General features: G+C 35.1%; 1 protein-coding gene across 2 annotated transcripts in view; it reads right to left on the bottom strand.

The window, feature by feature from the left end:
• The window catches only part of RBBP8 (RB binding protein 8, endonuclease), a 37,137-nt gene that overhangs the window by 8,318 nt on the left and 9,088 nt on the right, over nt 1-19,731 (bottom strand). For both annotated transcript variants that reach the window (XM_062568132.1, XM_062568131.1), the window contains exons 4-16: nt 15,898-15,993; nt 12,724-12,836; nt 11,306-11,381; nt 9,901-10,070; nt 8,334-8,435; nt 7,133-7,230; nt 6,358-6,485; nt 4,525-5,413; nt 4,313-4,439; nt 3,114-3,214; nt 2,364-2,478; nt 1,258-1,428; nt 575-644 (exon numbers count right to left, since the gene is read on the bottom strand). In XM_062568132.1, coding sequence (XP_062424116.1) covers nt 575-644; nt 1,258-1,428; nt 2,364-2,478; nt 3,114-3,214; nt 4,313-4,439; nt 4,525-5,413; nt 6,358-6,485; nt 7,133-7,230; nt 8,334-8,435; nt 9,901-10,070; nt 11,306-11,381; nt 12,724-12,836; nt 15,898-15,993 — 2,256 coding nt within the window. The remainder of the gene's footprint in view (nt 1-574; nt 645-1,257; nt 1,429-2,363; nt 2,479-3,113; nt 3,215-4,312; nt 4,440-4,524; nt 5,414-6,357; nt 6,486-7,132; nt 7,231-8,333; nt 8,436-9,900; nt 10,071-11,305; nt 11,382-12,723; nt 12,837-15,897; nt 15,994-19,731) is intronic.

Here is a 19,731-nt window from a genome sequence, read left to right as displayed (position 1 = left end):
AAGCTGCACTAGAAAAATCCTTTTTCCTTTACAAACAGAACACAGGCTGAGGTAAAAAATAAGCCAGTAACTATTTAATAGAAGGGTTTAATATCATTATGAAGATTCATGTTACCAATTATGATTGTACAGAAAGGCAACAGACATAGTATTAAGAGGTATAGTTATTAAATATTCTTGATTTACTGCCTAGGGAAAGGGGCAAAAAAACAAGAGATAAGTAAATATTTTTACTTGGATTAGTAACCCATAGCTTCTTTGATCGTAAACTCCTGCATGACCACAAAACTATAAAAAACAGCACAGATTATGAAATATTGCATTTAATAAAGTTATAAAAAGCAAAAGTAGCAATCTCTTCCTTTTTAGCTAATGTGATGGACATGCCTCTCAAACTGTTTATAGGGTTTTCCTACTGAGCTTTTACCTAAATAACTAGATTAGCCACCTGTACACCTATAGCTGCTAGTAAGCTGCATAAAACCAGGCTTACTTTATCGAAGGAAAAAATCTCTATGGGGAAGGAAAAAAAAACAATCTTAAAATGCCTATATTAATAAACAAACAACATTACCTTTCATCACTTTTGAAGTAGGGCTCCACAAAAGCTTTCTGTTTGGTCTTATCTTGTTTATCCTCATATTCTGTAAATATATATGCAGAAATAAAAAAAATCCACCAGTCATATAAGTTTTAACAAACTGCCTGGAGACGTGTTTATAAAATGATTAGCCAGCTATTAAGAAATACAAGGATGACATATAAAGTCTGCTCTGAGGCAGAAGATTCAATCAGATACTAAAAATAGTATAGAATTGAATGAACCAGTAACCAAAAAGCATAACTGGAAAAGCAGGAAGACAACAGTAAAAGCAGAATAGGAAAGATGAGCAGAACAGTAAAAGAATGGTTGACTAAAATACAGAACACTAAGAAATCAAGAAAGAGAGAAGGTAAACCCCAGACAAAATCTAGTGTTTCCCTTAAGAGTCATTCTGCTGTACAGCCCCTATTAACATCCATCACCGTTACCATATTTGTGTGGTGGCTATATAAATGAATTCCTAAAATATGTTTTAAAGTGGTTTATATTATGTCCTTGCAATGGATGAATTCCCCCATTAACTTTGGAAAAATGAGCTCATGGTTTATTTGATCCAAGAGAACCAAGCTTGATTTCAAGTCAGCTCTTGTAGTTTGACCAGTCTAACAAAGACAAAAAAAAAAAAAAAAAAAAAAAAAAAAAAAAAAACCCACTCTTTAGCTTCTTGCTTGCTGCTGCTCTTTCTTTATCTTGCTCATCATCATGAAGAGTTTCTTTTTCATCATATGCAGATGGACTATCTTCTGCTAGGCAGGATTCATATTCTTCATGGCTTGTCCGATCAAACATTTCTGTTAAGGTATCATTCATTTTATTTTCTCCTCCTATTAAAATAAATAAATAAATAAATAAATAAACAAACAAACTAAACCATAATAAATATCCAAATCTGTCTCCCAACAATTTAACAACGCTCAAAACAATGCTTTTATATATTTTGATTGAATGCATATCAAAAGAACAGATACCTACTTCCAGCTCCAGTACTGGTTAACTTAACGTTGTTGATATGTTTATTTTTTCTGTGTTCTTTTATCAATCTTTTAAATACGGATAACGCTTACTTATTTTTCATAAAGACACTTTGATTCCATTGGTAAATGCTGATTAATTGCAAATCACTTTGATTATCTTTAATCTTAATATTACACACACAGTTTTTTTGTTGTTGTAACTATGGAGATATCCAAGCACAAGGATACACCTTCTGCGGGTAGGAGATAAACTACAGGAATGTGATCAAGTTGCATGTACTTCAGAAACACATATACACACCCTTAGAGGTCACTGCTTTGCAGCCATAAATCACCAGATACCATACAGTAAGTGTGATAGAAACATATTTGGATTTATTTTAAATGTACTAGTTCTATTTATGTCTCATAAAAAATGAAATTAGTCTTTCTACAGAAAGTCTGATATGATTACACAGCAAGCTTCCAAATTTGTTTGTCCTGCAAGCATGTTTGTTGCAGATGAAAACAGAAATAAAATACGGTTAATATTTAACAACTTAAGCAATGTTAAAAGGAAAGATACTAGTTCTGTCTCAATAAATCCTATCACTCTATTTTAGGTTAAAAAAAAAAGCCACCGATTCTACTAGGAAGCAGGCTAGGTGATCATTGCAATCTGCAAAAATACATCAGTGCTTTATAATGCAAACCATTCTCTATTATCTATACACACAGAGGAAAGTAGTACATAATATTCTTTCCTCTTCCAAAAAAAGCACATGAAAGAGGAAAAAAAGTCTTACCTGGACTACTTTCTTGGTTTTGCTCTTGGTTTTTCATTTTTAATAGCATACTTTCACTAACATACGTATAATCCATATCAACACCTTCCCCTCCAGTCCTTGACTGAGAATCATCCTGAATAAACAAAGCAAACATAAGATAACGGCACTTAGATGTAACTGATGTACTCAGTGTCATGCTTTGCATCTGAAAACCTTTTCATGTCAGTTATTGCAACTTCTTTGACACTTTTTCTGCTATATTTTCTGCTGTAGTACTTTCATGATAAAGATGCAGAAACTAGGTAACAGAATAACTCAAAATATCGATGAAGCATACAGAAATACAGCTCAGGAAAATTCTCAGCAACCCTGTTGTTTCTAACAGTCAAGCTGCATGCAAGGTTTACACATCTTCCACTGCTTAACATAAAGTGGTATCACAGTGAACGTTTTTCACAGGAAAAAAGAGAGACTTGGAACACCTGTCTTAAAAAAAAAAAAAAAAAAAAAGGAGCAATTTCATATTTAGTATCTGCCTGCAAAGTTTATCAAATACAAGATGATGATTGTTGGAACTTTTTAAAATAACTTGCAGCACTATGTACAAACAAAATATTTTAAGAGTTAAATTGATGTATCAAGTGAGCTGAATTCAGATTTTTGTTAGCAAGTGGTGGTTTTGGTCTACCTAGAAAAAAGGTACTTCTTGAATTTTTTTTTTTTCAATGCTGTGTATCATACAGACTTGTTACAAAAAAGGTAGATTACCTTTGTATCAACCACGGTAATGTCCATTTTGTACTGTGAAAGGTCAGCTCCTGGATCTATGCTCCACTGAAGGTTTTCTAAAGAAGATTTATCTTTAAGTTCTGGATGCAGAGAATATGACAAAGATGACAAACAATCAGTATCAAACTCTGTCACCAGCATCCAATAACATCTAAATCATAAGGTGTTTTTTTTTTTAATCAATTCATCCTTAGTTTTAAGGATTGATTATTCTCAAATGATAAGCCTACTAATCTGGGATAAATCATATTTTATCTAAAGATTCAGAAGCAATGAGTAATAATAATAATTTTGAGTCATATTTAGGAAGCACATTACTCCTACGTGTTTGTATGAAGTAAATAAATATTCTTGCAGTAAAAATATGTCTACTATGTAAATGAACTAATATTAAAATTGGATAGATCAATAAGAACACAAAAGTTAAAGACATTAGAGTCATCTCTGGAACAGTGACCAGGAGAGTCATCTGTGAGGTAGAGGTTTAGCTTCCTAGCTACATGACAACATGAACAACTGACTTTTTTTAATTCTCAAGTATTTCTAAATAAAGGATGCAGTGTAACGGTTAGCTAAGGAGTACAGAAGCAGTGATTCTGCAATCCCAGTTGGAAAAATTCAAATGTTAGCAATGGGATCACTTACAGTAAAGAAGATGCAACACCTGCAAGGGAGATTATTTGACAGAACCTGTCAGTTGTAAGTAGGAGCAGAAATTTCTTTAAAAGATCATCAGGAATCATAAACATTAACAACAGGGTTTATCCTTACACTTAAGTACAGTTTTAAAGCATTTGATGTAGACAGTATAAATTCAAACTTCCTGAGATTGTTTCAATATCTTTTATTCAAATGTTGTAGTAAGCCACTGTGTACAGTAATAGCAGTGTTAAATAAACCAGCAAGCCCATTGAGTTTAAAGCTGAAAGTCAGCAACATATTTATTGCATAGCAGAAGAAGAATACCAGGAAGATACTGGTGAAGAAAATCTTAATGAAATATAGTAAATCATGATACAGATCAAAAAGCTAGAGGTGATAATAAAAACAGAATTAAGTTGAAGGACACCAGAAAAAGTGATTACTGTGAAAGAAAAGAAGATACGAAAAATTCTGTTCAACCATGGCATTCGCTGGCAGGTACTGAGAGGGTAGAAGGAACATTTTCATAAAGTTACCTTGTTCATTTTGTAGTGCTTTAGTTTTTGGTAGTCTACAAGGGTTTGGTTGAAGTACAGATGCTGGTTCAGACTCTTCGTGTCCTGTCCTTGTTTTTTTTCTATTTGGTACATGGCCACTGGCAACCTAACAACATATTGCAATTTTACCATTTCCAAACACTTAAAAAATAATATTCCAGAAGGGAAAAAAATAAACAGAAAAAACATACCTTCATGTCATCAAAAAGATGTTCTGTCTCTACAGTGTTTAGCAGTGGTGCAATTTTGAAGGGAGGGACATCTTCTTTCATTTGGATGTGTTTTTTGTTATCTGAGAATGTTTTTCCCATCATTGTCCCTTGTACATAAGGTTCCTCTTGTAAATCTCTGCCAAACAAACAACTCTCACTGTTGGCATTTTGAATGGATGGTGAATCCTCAGGAATGGACTTCCCTAGCTGTGAAAAAACATCATGCAGAGTCACCTGTTTCAGTCTATTTTTACAGGTTTCTTCACTTCCTTGTTTTTTCTCTTGGCAACGAACTGCAGAGAAGCGATCAGACAGATCCAAAGGTTTATCAACTGTATGTTCTCCATTAACAAGCTGAATCTTTGCTTCGAAAGGCACAGAGTTCTCTTTGTTGAAGGATGTTTTTTCGCAGTTAATTGCAAGCTCATCTTCAGCTTTCTTTCTCTTAGCACATCTGCCTTCTAACTGCTTATGATGTATGAGAAAGAAATCACTGATCTTGATCTCCTCATTTTTAGCTGCGCAAGCATTTCCAATGCAAGTTCCAGCCTCATTAGTATTCTTTTTCACAACCATTTGCCTATTGATAGAGGCCTGGCTGATCACTGAGTTGATTTCAGTTCCAAGATTAAGTGGTGCAACAAAAGCAACATCTTCAGATTTTGATCTACTTTTATGAGATCTGGAACTGGAAGGATTGTTGAAGGGGTTGGTTTTGAGATTAGGCTTCAATCCTGAATCTAAAATACAAGGGGCATGACTTGTACTTGAGTTGTTCTTCATACTGCTAGAAGCTCCAAAAACGGGAGAAGCTACCTGAGAATCCCAGTCAACGTGCGGTTGAGAGTCCTGAGACGGCTCTGAAAGACTGAATACAGCGAAAGATGAAATATTTTTCTGGTGCACACAAGGAGCTGGAGGAGGGAGAAAAGGGGATATGCAAAAGACGTAAGTTTCCTTGTGGTGATACACATTAAAGCTGTCAGAGCTGCTAGTAGTAACTGAACACTGAAGGAAAAAGAAAAGGGAAACTTTTGGTCTAGGAGTATTGTTGCCAAAAGAACTGTAAAAGGCAGGAAATCAATATCCTAGTCCTTTATTTTAGTGTGGTGTCAAATTCTATTCTACATTCAGCTGAGAATCAAGGACAGAATTAAGCCCACCTAGGAATCTCACCTATCAAAGGGTTTCCCACCTTTAAGTGCAGTCATACGGAAAAAGGTGGGACAGGCTGATACAGACGCCTATCTTGGTCTCTGTATAGATCTTATCAGCACAATCACAGATTTTCTAACCTTCTGCAAATGAAGAAAAAATCTGCAAGGTTCTTTCAGGTACTCTTGTACACTCCAATACACACTTCAAGTAGTGTCCTGTCCTTCAAGATGACAAATGGGTGCTAAAGAAATCCACTTTAGGCCACAACACCCTGAAGAGGGTGAAAAGAGCAACAGCCCACTAATATGACATCTTGTCAGTAGAAGAAAAGATTTTTGTTCATTTTCTCACCCCAGGCCACTTACTCCCAGGTTTAGGGGCCTCAGAAGATACCTCTCAATAAAAATTCAGTGAGGGAGGGAACGTGTATATCAAAAGCCAATATCAAAAGTTTGAGAGAGAAGAAAAAGTCCAGTTTTGCAATTTTATAGTTCCTTTTCTTCTAATGCTAACCTATTTACTTGAAAGAAGCTTTATATAAAAAATAATCTATACCTTTAAAACAAACTGCTTTAAAGCTTTAAATTCTACTAAACCCAGAAGTTCATTTAAACCTGTTTAGAACAATATTATTCTAACTGAGCAGAAACACACCCTAAACTGTTGTTATCATTTGTTGATTCAGAAGCTGGGTGTTTTCTTGATTCTTCAGACTGCATGCTCTCTGGATCCTGGTTCATAACAATATTAGCGGTGGGAGGACTCAGTACACTCTGGGACTCCTTGCAGGTGATGAAGCAAAACAAAGAAGAGGTATGAGAAACTATTAGAATTAAAAATTATAAATATCCTAGGCTTGCACATAAGTAGTCCAAAGTCCAATTCATACTGAATCTCTCAAAGCTCTGAAAAATAATGTTCAAAAAAGAGATGAAATTTTCACCAGCAAATTTTAAAGATAACTTGCAGAAATTCAAAAACTTTTTCATTCAAATTCACACATAGACATAAGTTTTCCTTTGTTTATAAGAAAAATCTGTGTAGCATGCATAATACCATCTTCATGGTAGCAACCAAGCAAAAACATCTAATAATCTAATATAAGCCTCTAAACTGTCTCATCGCCAGGTAATTTTAATATTTCAAACTTGCATTAGTGCACAAATAGAGTAGACAGACTTAAAGTTTAGTTCACCCCCTTAGTCAAACTCAAAAGTCATTTACAGGGTGAGAATTCCTTTCCCTTTGAACATGTTAGCACAGTTTTTTGCTAGAGCAATTCTGTAATAAACAAGTAAAAGCAGACCTGAGTGAGATTATTTGGGCTCCAAACAGTTTTGTAGAATTTTAAAGTAAGAGTAAAATACCGTTTTCCAAAACAACTGGCATAAAAAGCTGATTATATGAGAAATTCGGGAATATTGCTTACAGATTCCTCTTGAACAGCAAGTCCAATTGTTTCTGCCACTACTGCAGCCAAGTTAAAAGATGGTCTTGGAACAGGATAGCCTCCAGTCTTCTGTTTATCTGGTGGGTACAAGGAAGTTCACTTAATGAGTTATGCATGCGTTCTAACATTCTACTCCACTCATAGAAATATTACAAACTCTGAACTAAAAAGATCACCAATTAAAATCTAATAATTATGGAAATGGGCTGACTTGTTCCATATAAAGTCAAATCCAGAAGTGGTGAGGGGAGGAGAAAGACACAAAAAGTATTTCTGACATTAATGAAGAGCTGTATCAGAGAGAGATATGCTTCTTATTTGGATACAGCTTCCCAAAATTAACATACAGGAAAAAAAAAAAAAAAAAAAAAAAAAAAAAAAAAAAAGTTGCTTTACAAACTCCCAATCCAGGGCATGAGTTGTCTGAGAACAGCATGTACTGTATATTTATAGTGAATTTATTGTGTTGCCTATTTCCTAGGTAGCACTTAAAATTATTCTTCTAATTTTGAAGTTAGAAGAGGGAGATCACTCTCTCTTCTTTTAGGAGTTTAACATCATTCAGTTGACTAAATCGGGAGAAGTGATATGATAAGGAAATAAAAGAACTACCATCATTACAACCCTGATCTACATGAGTATTTCAGAATCCTGTCACTTACAGTCAAAAATTTCACAGAAATATCAACAACATAGAAAAATCTTGAAATGTTACATAAGCTTTCAAAGATTGGTTTCTGAAGAAGGACTTAAGACAGCAATACCAATTCACAATTGCAAAAGAGGGAATAATTAACAAAAGAACTTCTATATGTTACACATGACTTCAGATGATAAATGCAATTCTTCAAATATTTTCATTCTAAATTTACAGCTAGAAAATCAGACATAAGATAATTGGATGAGTAACCCAAAATATAACAAGTCAGTAGTAAAAGCTGCACTGGGCTTCTTATTTCTTGATTTTTAAGTCCTGATGCTAAGTCACTAGATTATATAATTTTACAGGGTATGCATTTCAGCACAAATTCTGCTATTAAAGATTATTTCCTTTTCTGTCTCCTTAGTTCAGATAGACGATGAATTGAATCCCAACAGCTGATGACAGTAGAATGAGGATTTTACTAAATCTTGTCCTTATTTTGAGAAGAATTAAAACTGAAGGTATTAATATACTTACTTGGCACAGGAGACAGCTGTGGATCACAAGTATCTGCCACTAATATCTCCTCTCCGTGGTGACTGTTTGCTTGAGTGGAACAGAGTGGGATTTTTCCAAACTCTAGAAGATGATGTATAAACATTTTCACTGGGTGAAATGAGATAGCCTTTTGTGATAATTATGCTTAGATATAGACTCTGATCTTAAAAGCACTTGAACATAAATTTTATTATGTCAATATATCCACTTATTTAAGCACATCTGACTTTTTATTTTGAGGTATCACTATGACAAATTGTTCACAAAATTTTCATGATAATCCTTTCTCTTGCAGGTATGATCCCAGCCAGTCAGCTTCCACCATAAAATAATGCTGATATATAATTATGTCTCCTTCTATACTGAGTGCACATACAGCAAATATTCAGTCTACAATTTACCTCTTGGTATAGCAGCAAGACTACTGATTAAAGAATAAACTGTCCAGGAGTATAATCCGCTGTATCAGCTAAGGTACTGAAAAAACGAAAAGCCTGATATCTGAAACAAGCAACCTTATTTATGCTGTGTAGTTCTTTACAGCTGGACACCAACAGCTTTCCATAACCATTAGATGCTGTGATAGGTACTAATAGTCTCTTTGTTGGGTATTTTACTTTGGTTTGATTTAGTAGCTTTTTTTTTTAAAATTCAGAAAATGGATAGAAACAGGCATATTTAGAAAGGAAAGAAAATGATTCACACCAAGAAAATTAGAGGCATAAAGTAAATAGTGTAAATAATCCACTCTCCTCACCCCACAGTTGTGCTTTTCTATTTTTGCAAAGAAACTTTTAGTCAAGTCTTATATCTTCATCTAATCAAATATATTTTTAAAAAGATATTTTTTATTCCACAAGAAATCATCCAGGTGCTCTTACCATGTTAATTCATTTCCTGTGCATCATTAAAATACAACCAAGAAGTCCCCTTTTTCATAAAAATGTTTCTCACAGTTAAAATACATTACAGTTATTCCTATTGACATACAGAACCAAATTTGATTAAATTAAATGTGCACAATACTAAAGGTCACAAAACAAACGCAAATACCATATCAGAAGTAGAAAAAGGAACATCATGTAGGTGCTAGAATTAGATACCTATCAGTTTCAGTAGCACCACTTTGATTGCAGGATAATTGCTGAATGTGCCAAGACATACATTTCACTCCCCACTAGGTGGTGATAAAGATATGCACACAAGTCAAACCCAAGTATATTTTTGTCTGAAGTTGCAGAAGAGATAGGTGTTGGAAAACTCTTATATTTGCATGCACACATGGATGAAGAATAGAGGAGGGAATGGTTAAGTAGGAGCTGAAGACAAGCTTTAAGTATATCAGTAATATAACAGTTATTGTTAAAGCTCATATATTATAGCATAAATGGAAAAAGCCCCCCCCAAAATAAATAAAAAGATGATTAGTAAGGCTTTTTTAGTTTTCTACCTTCCAATATCATATTTATGTTATTTTTTTCCTTTAGTCCTTCCTCAAAAACTTTAAAATTTATTTTAAAAACAAAAACAAATACCATATTCTTACCACTGTTGCTTTCAGCACGTTCCAAATCTGTGTGTGTATGTTCTATGTATCGGATATGCCTATTCTCTTTTTTCCTTCTCATACGATTAGCCACAGAAAATGAGGAAGTCAGAACTGGAGAATCTGGAATGATGCCTTCTTCCAATTCAACTGCTTGTTGCTTTTGCTCTCTGAGGACAAAATTAAGTGGTTAAAAAAAATCCCAAGTCAGCAAGATGAAGGGCTTTGGTTGTAGCAAGTAGGACAATCACATGTTTTAAGAAAGCAACAATTTAGAAAATACAGTAATCTTAACATCACAATGTAAGAAAAATTAATAATATAACCAAGATTTCAGACACAACCAACAAATACACAATTACTCCATCAAGTCTGAGAATGGTATACAACCCTTGCTCTTCACAGCTGAAGTCAACATCTGCCTACTGCATCATCGAAGACTTTTTCCTGGAAACTAGGAACTGTGAAGTTCTCTGAACTACTTCATTAAAAAAAAAAAAAAAAAAAAAAAGCTGAAAGACTAAGTCTTTTCCAGTGTGGAAGTCTCTGTGTACTTCAAGAACAGCAACTTTCTTCATGTCTTCAAACATGAAACAAAAGCTTTCAGCAAACTTCCAGATGGAGACATGAAAAAATTATATGCAGGAAAAGCCTCACAGATCAAGTTCGCCTCTCCATCTCCATTCCCTCCCTGCCCTGCTGCAAAATAAAGCTGCCTCCAGTCAAACCCAAACCCAAACCCAAACCCAAACTGAAAATAAATTTCAGGTGACATCAGACCACAGCTATAAAAGAAACAAGTACTACCTCTGCTTTACATAGTGGAGTATATTTGTATATTAATCACAAAACTCTATGGCACATTCTTGCTATCATATCAAATTACAATTTGATAGTCAATTTGTTGCTCTTTATTTTTATGGGTTTCTTAAAAAAAAAAACACAGTAAATTTTACATTGTAAAATTTTAAGTTTACTTCAAAAGTGTATTGAAAGCTCCTAGGATTGCTTGATCCTAGGATCTATTGGATAAACTAGTTTTCTAAAGTCTTATCCCAGGAAGAAAGAATTTGCAAAGTGTCTGCAGGGGAATAAGAGGCTTTACTATGCACGAAGACCAGAATAATTTAGAACATTCGTCAAAACAGAATTTTCCGTGACAAATGTATCTGTCACCTTTTACAAAAAGAAAGAAAAAAACTATGCACAGTTAAAAACAAAATTTCTACACACTAGCAAGATGCTAGTTTTCCCTTTTTAATTCAAAGTGGCCGTAGACTATCATTTGACAATATACTAAGAGTAAACTGAGGTTTTAAGGAATTAAAAACTGACATTTATATTTCCGGAAGTTGTTACTGAACAAAGCAGGAGGAGGAAAGCAAAAACAAACCCCACAACTTACTCCAACTGCTTCTGTAATTGCTGGAATTGTTCAGATATCTTTTTATTTTCATCTTGTAAGTTGTTTTTTTCATTCACTGCAATTTATATTAAAAAAAAAATCAGTGCACATATGGTAACAACATGTTACATTTGATTTTGCTAGGTCCTTTAAAAAAACAGAATCAATTCTAAAACCACAAACCCCATGCATCTAACCGTTTACCAAAATTATTTTTCAAGTTAGTCATTAAAAAGGTTACAAAATGATTGCTAAAAAAGGCAAAGGTATCACAATTATTGAATTACAATATTAATTCCACTCAGTGAATTACTTTTGTCCATGTGCATATGACTAGGCTATATAGATGAATGAATTGGTCACACAACTCCAGGGTCAAAACAGCTTCATCAGAGTGAAGGAAGCATATGAAGAACAAAATAATTAGAATTTATTGCTAACTACAGAAACAACCAACTAGTAGGAGAGAGAGAAAAAATTATTCTGAAAAAAAAAAAACGGTTAAATATTTTGGAATTTAATAGTAAAGAAATGTTAGTCAGAAATCTTTGATTTTATTTTCAATTCATTCTGTGTACAATTCACAAGCTTATTCTGTCACTTATTCTGTTACCTTCAGTCTTTTTTTCCATATTGTCTCAAATTAGTGGAATGAAAGCTCCCACCTTTCCTGTTCATTTTAATGTTCATTTTCTTATTCTGAGTTTTTTGTTGCCTTTTTTTTTTTTTTTTTAACCTCTGGATAATACTTTATTGACCTTTTTGCTTTGTCGAGGCAACACATGTAAAATGTCACAGATCTCAACCCAATGTTCATAGAAGTCTAACATTCTGTCAGACTGTGGTCAGTATCATTTGTATCCAACAGAGGTATCATCCTGTTTTTTAAGGCCCAGAGCTTAATTTAGAGGCTGTTTGTAATGTTGTTGTCATTAAACACAGAATGAATTATGATTATGAATTATGAATATTCCTGATATAAATACACAAATAGCCCTGAAAATTTTATACAATCTACATTAAATACAGAATTTAGCATTTCCATAATTTAATCAAACATTGAAAAGCCAATTTGTGTCTGTCATTTCCCAGAATTTAAAATTTCACTGAATGCCTACTTGTTCTTGAATGGTGAGGCAAGATGACTCAGTGTTACAAAATAATTAATGATAAAAAGAGCATTAACATCTTTCTTCATAAAAAGATTTGATGCATTCTGTCTTTTTGTCATCTAAAACCTTACCCAGACATTCACTAGAACAAATACTCTATTTTTTCCTCTCCCATATGCACTAGCTCCCTATTTCAAAATGAACTGGCTACAAACTGCCTGGTGTGATGGGATTCTTCTGTGGCTTCACAGAAATTCATAAAGCATTATTTTACAAATTGTTTTCAGATACATGGATAAAACTCACTAAGCTCAGTGATAAGTTTAAGATTCTGTTGCCGGATATTTTCAAACTCTTGCTGTTTTTTCCGCATATGTTCTTCCGTTACAGCACAGCGATCACATAATCCTGCTCTTAATCTACAAGAGAATTAAGAGAAAGTACATCTGTTTTGAAAATATTGCCATACGTGAAGCAGATTACTAATAGTTAACTGGCTCTTTGAATAATGAAAACCAGAATGTTTCTGAAAACGATGCATAACATCACTAACATACACTGACAAAACAGTGCCTTGAGATTTTTGAATGACCGAATACTACATGTACAATAGCTTGCACAAATGACTGCCAGTACCAGACACTTCTTAAACAATGTGTACATCTTACTTAGGTGGAGTATGCTACACTCTACCACTGAAAGCCTTTGTCAGATACAAATTATCATTCCTACTTCATCTATAAGAGCAGTTCATTCAAAGAAATACAAATAATCAAATAATTTCTTGTTGAACTTGCAACAGACATTTTTATATATGCTGGAGTATTACTGAAATCTAAGTAATTTATTGCTTTATCTAAGAATTATGCCCTAGCAAGATACATATTTGCCAAAAAGCATAGAAGTAAAATTAAAAGGACAGTTAAGTTCAGTCTGTAACCAATACCAAGTGAATGTGAAATTCTTTATCTAGGTAGTTAATAACTACACACAAATATTTAGCAGTTTATCCAAATGTCCATGTGAGGCATGGCCCTCACTATCTCTCATGGTTTAGACCCAATGTTTAAAGTATACAATTGGGCAGAAAAGGACTTTGCATAGTTACTCCATTTTACTGACACATTTATTCCTGCTACAAAATACGTGTTCATTTTACAGATAACATAAAGTGTTGGTTGATTTTCTTTTCCTTTAATGCAATGATAAGCTAATAGTATTACAAAAGTGAAAAGCAGAATGTCTTCTGCCTGTCAAATAATCTATTGATTAAGAGTACCACCGTTAAGTGTTCCTCTGCATTTCCACTGTTAGCCCATGAAGCACAAATAAAGTAACTAAAGTTTCCAATTCTGCAACTGAAATAATAAATTGTGTCTTGGTTTAAGAAGAATAAAATACTGAACACCTCTTCAGACTCAATTTTCTGATTGTGTAATACATACACAATATTCTCTTCTTGAATTAAGCCATTTTATGTACTTAAGCTTCTGAGAGCCTACTAATAGAAAATTTAACATGCACATCCTGAAAAGTTACAAGTTTTTAAAATATAAAAAACCCCACAGTAATATCTATCAATTTGGGGTTTTTTTGGTATCAGATTAAACTGGCCCAAACAAGGGAAAACCATAGTGGAGTCAAAAGGCAATCACAATGGCTGACTTTGAGAGAAGACAAGAGATAGAACGAGTGTTTAAACTTACATTAAAAAGATAGATAAAAAAGGCCCCCAAACATGAAAGATATCCTAGCTAATTATTTCATGAGTTCTGAAGTATATTGTACAGTTTGTCTTTACTTTCTGTATTTTTTTCTAAGGGATCACAGAATGGTTGAGGTTGGAAAGAACCTCTGGAGATCATTTCGTCCAATCCCTCTCCTCAGGCAGGGTCACCTAGAGCATGTTAGACAGGGTCGCTTCCAGGTGGGTGTTGAGTATCTCCAGAGGAGACTCCACAACCTTTCTGGGCAACCTGTTCTAGTGCTGCATCACTCTCACAGTGAAGAAATTCCTCCTCACATTCAGGCAGAACTTCTTTTGTTTCAGTTTGTGCCTGTTGCCTCCCGTCCTCTTGCATGGTACCGCTGAAAAGAGTTTGTCCCCATCCCCTTGACACCCTCCCTTCAGGTACTTATACACATCGATAAGATCCTCCCCCAGTCTTCCCTTCCCCAGGCTAAACAGGCCCAGCCCTCACAGTCGTTCCTCATAGGGCAGGTGCTCCAGCCCTCTGATCATCTTTGTAGCCCTACGCTGGACTCTCTCCAGTAGCTCCAGGTCTCTCTTGTACTGGGGAGCCCACAACTGGACAAAGTACTCAAGATGAGATCTCCCCAGGGCTGAATAGAGGGGCAGGATCACCTCCCTTGACCTGCTGGCAGCACTATTCCTAACGCAGCCCAGGATACCATTGGCTTTCTTGGCCACAAGGGCACATTGCTGGCTCATGGTCAACTTGTCATCCACCAGCACTCCCAGGTCCTTCTCCGCAGAGCTGCTCTCCACAAGGTCAGCCCCCAGCTTCTACTGGTGCCTAGGATTATTTTCCCTAGGTGCAGGACTCTGCACTTGCTCTTGTTGAACCTCAGGAGGTTCCTCTCCGCCCAGCTCTCTAGCCTATTCAGGTCTCTCTGAATGGCAGCACAGCCCTCAGGTGCGTCAGCCACTCCTCCCAGCTTGGTATCATCAGCAAACTTGCTGAGGAGGCACTCTGTCCCCTCATCCAGGTCGCTGATGAAGTTGAACAGGATGGGACCCAGTCCAGAGATCTGGGGAACTCTGCTAGCCACAGGCCTCTAACTAGACTCCACGCCACTGATAACAACCCACTGAGCTCTGCCTTTCAGCCAGTTCTCAATCCACCTCACAGTCCACTCATCTAACCCACCCTTCCAGAGCTTCTCTAGGAGGATGTTATGAGAGACAGTGTCAAAGCCTTGCTGAAGTCAAGGGAGACAATATCCACTGCTCCTCCCTCATCTACCCAGCCAGACATGTCATCATAGAAGGCTATCAGATTGGTTAAGCATGATTTCCCCTTGGTGAATCCATGCTGACTATTCCTGATCACCTTCTTTTCCTCCATATGCTTGGCGATGACATCTAGAATGAGCTGTTCCATCACCTTTCCAGGAATGGAGGTGAAGCCTTATCTTCCCTATCTAAAAGTTCCACCAGTCTTCAATTTAGATGTTAGGATTGACGTAACACTTTTACATCCCTTTCTGCAAAAGTAGATGCTCTAAAATAGCTACCCTCTGCCTCCTGAGCTGATCTATTTAACTTCTATTATCTTTACTGCACTAAGCATGATAGCAGTTAGGAAATAACAAAATAACCAAAATACTATTCAATCAGAAAAATCTAAATTCTACACTTTTCTTTAAAGCACACTATTTGAATTGTTTTTAGCAAAGGACTCTAAGAACAAAATAAAACAAGAGAAACCCTAAAGCCAAAAAAACCCATAAGTTCACCTGTCTTCCAAAACTTTGATAGTATCATGAAGTGCTTTTTGCTGCTCTCTGAGCTGTTGGTTCTTGGTATAAAACTCTTCAAGTCTCTCTGCATCCCTAAAATCAAATAGAGAAAAAGTTACTTCTAGCTTTAACTTACAGCTATTATCTTTTCAATACAGTTTCAGTTGCTCTGGTATATTTGTTTCTTATTCTTGGGAAATGTAATTGATAATCAGCAAAATCACTAAGTTGAGGATAAATGAAACCAATGCTTTTGATGAATGGTAACAATGTCCAAGTCAGAAAAGGAGTAGTTAGTTCCTCATTTATATTGCAGATCAATTTTTGTTGATAAATCAGATTTTTGCTCAAGATGAACATACAGCTGATGACAATCAAGGCATAAAAGCTAACGCTATTCAAGCAACAACTCCAGGGAACGTAAGCTCAAACACTTTATTATCTAGTTGAGCAGCTGGGAAACTAACTGAGCTTTCTCACTCGGGTCTCTGTCATTATACTCTTTCTTAGCAATAACTCTAGCTTGTACCTAGCAGTAACTGTATCTTGTACCTTGACAAGCCACATTAGATTTGCAAAGCCCTAATAAATCTTAGATCCACTAGAGTTTTAGTTTCTCAGCACCTATTCCCAAAGTCTATAGAAGATGGATCAGAATATGAATTCTTCCAAAATGTCTCAGAAACAGGACAAGGGCTTGGAAAAATCTTGCCAAAAACCAAAACAGTTTAATTAACAAAGAAGATCTCCTCAGGAATATCAACTTCACAATCTTACCTTCATTTTAATTATCAGATTGCAATGTCAAGACACAAACAAGGTGTAAGCCATAAGAACACACATTTTTCTCTACAAAGAGAGCAACTTTCATTAAAAACTAAGCAGCTGAATTCATGTAACATGAAAATAACTAACTTCTGAGAACTCATTCTCAGTTTTCTTTTTACCATAGTATCCTTTGCAGTATCTTTTCCATGAATGCAGGTGTTTGTTTTCAACATGCTTGAGATGGATTGTTTGAGGAAGCCATGAAATTGGCTGACAAAAAGCTACTCAGCACAAACATAACATAAATGAAACCATATTTACTAACTTGTTGATACAATTATTTTGCACAGATACACTTTAAAATAAGCACTATCCCTTTAGGATATGCTATTCAAACACATTTACATCCTGTGGATATTAAGAATAATACAGGAAATTAATAACCATCATTCATAAAGAGAATGAGATAGTAAGAGGTTTCTGCAGCGTACTGTCCAGATATATTTTATTAATTCTGAAATTTAAAATTAGAAATGTTATTTTCCTGTACTACTCTCCAGACCAATATTGTGCCTTTCAACTGCATATACAACATGAAAAATGATTAACTATAAAAAGCATGAGGAACCACTTAGCAGTAGTGCTTTCTCCTTGGGATGACAAAGTTTAAAGTTGAATAACCAAGTATAGGCAGGCAATGGTAAAACAGAAAAGCCAGAAAAGAGCAGTCTATTTTTTTCTGATTTTTTTCCAAGTTTTCTACAGTTTATGAAACTTAAAAGAAGGCCTAATACATCCAATTTTAAAACTTTTCTCAAGCCACTTTAGTATCATTATTCTATGGCATTAAGATATTTATAAGAAAGACAAAACCTCTTCCATCTAAATCTAGCAAAAATGCTGCATTAAGATATTAAAATGACAGAAGGAACAAAAAGCTTTTTTTTAAAAAAAAAAAAAAATAAATAAATAAAAAAAAAAGATTCTGAAGCAGCTGATATACCTGATGGACATTTCTGGCTATGAAGGTACTCTTCATAATGAACGGTCTCTAACCTAGTATTTACAAGTCATTAGCTCCAGTGCTGAAGTGGGGTAAAACATAAGGAGCTCATTGTCAGCTGATTATCAAGTCTGAATTATTAAACCTCAGGTATTCAGAAGCATCAAGTAAAACAAGACCTCCAATATAAGAGTACTGATCTACAATGTGGTGATAGTCGCAAGATTCCATCAAACAACAATTAAACCATTTGGTATGTGTCCAGTCATGTAATTGTTAATATTCATCATCTAGAGAATGAACTGATCCATATAAGCTTTTTAGAATGTGAAAACAACTCATGACACACAAGGCTAGGTTAATAACAATAGCAATAGTCCATTTCACCATTTTAGATCAAAAGTGCAACAACCACATTTGGCTGGGGCGGGGAGGAGGGAACTGCACATAAGAAATAAAGAAGTGTTAAACTCATTTTTTTCCCCCAAATTGAGCAAGTGCATCCTGCGATGATAAAACACAGAACCAAATATTTGTTAGCTGACAGCCATCTAATAACCCCAGTACTCATGCTCAGTAAAGAGTCAGATTGCTTATGCTACTGCATTATCGATATTAATGTTTAGCAAGTATATCTTAAAACGATATGGATAAGACGTTTGAATTTTAATGAAATATCTGACAAGATTCCATCAACTCCCCTCTTCTCAAAAGCTTTATTAAATCCATTTGATTTAATATTTCCAATGGACTAAAAATCTGCTGATAGACTAAACAAGCAGTGGATTTCTATTGCCACATCTCTTTTGTATCATTTGTCACCTCTTATGGAAACCTAAACAGCAACTTCAAATTGTCAACATACTGTGCTCCAGCAGCAGCATTTAGACATCAAATAAGAAGCTGTAAAAAAAGCTGACAAATCTTGCTGCTGCAGAGCAGTTGCACGTGTAGAGGAATTAGTGACACAAGTACAGCTGGGATTGCAGACCCTGCTGTGGGTTTAGGGTGAATGCAGGAAATCCTTATGGTTCTGGGATAAGATGGATGTTGTGAAACAAAATAATTAATTCTTCCCTTTGTGTCCTGAACTGTTCCTTCTGCTATCACAATTATGCTCTAGCAGCTTTGCTGCAGCCTTCAATCCCCAGGAAGCATAGAGAAAACAGTGAGGCACCCACTCTGCAAGCACCAGTGACATCACGCAGACAGAAGTGAACTCCATAGGCAAACGTGTACAGCCTTCACAGCTCAGGTAAGAATGCAGCTGAAAAGGGGGAAAACATGACGTTTCACAGGCTCAAAACACCACTGTGCATTATCAAATGCCAGCAAGAGGGAGGTTATTTAAGTAAAATGAGCATAAAACAGTGAAGTTCGGAGGAGGCTCAAGCACCACAAAGGTTGGATAAAATATGAAAAGGTACGTAGGGAAGACATAATAACAGAAGGCAATTCCTATGAAAGCTAAATGAAAACAAGAACAAATTTTCTAGAAAGCGGACAGTTATAACTACTGAAGAGCAGTGATATAAAAAGTAAACAGCAAGTTAAGCGTGTACTGTAGTACAGTAAAGCTCACAAAAAAAACATATTTTTAAGATGCATTTAGCTATTTCATGCATTAGTGGAAAAAAACCCCACTAATTCTATTAAATGGACTTTACTCCTGTGGAAAAGTCACCTTTATTTCCCTCCCAACTGTAAATATAAGCATACGAGGGAGCTCATAAAATAAATGCTAGAATTCTTCAGTTACTGTTGTACAAAAAAAAGCTACACAATGACATAATTTTTCTAACCCGGGGAGGGTTAATTCTGGTTTATACTATTTGAAAAATCTGTAATTTATATATAATAACAATGTATAAACAAATAATATATAGTTTAAATTCATTTCTTTAGTATATTTCATACAATTATGTTGCTTTCCAAAATAGAAACTACCCAAGTAATTTATTCTCATTTCTCTTAAAGCACTTGAAAGTACAACTCATAATACAGGCCATATGTAATCTAAACTAATTTGTGAAACTTCCTCCTTTCATTTCCTTAAACCT

This window comes from Rhea pennata, chromosome 2 (assembly GCF_028389875.1).
Source record: "Rhea pennata isolate bPtePen1 chromosome 2, bPtePen1.pri, whole genome shotgun sequence".
NCBI classification, from domain to species: Eukaryota; Metazoa; Chordata; class Aves; order Rheiformes; family Rheidae; genus Rhea; species Rhea pennata.
The sequence above is the reverse complement of the archived record's forward strand: the minus strand, read 5'-3'. Positions and strand labels throughout refer to the sequence as shown.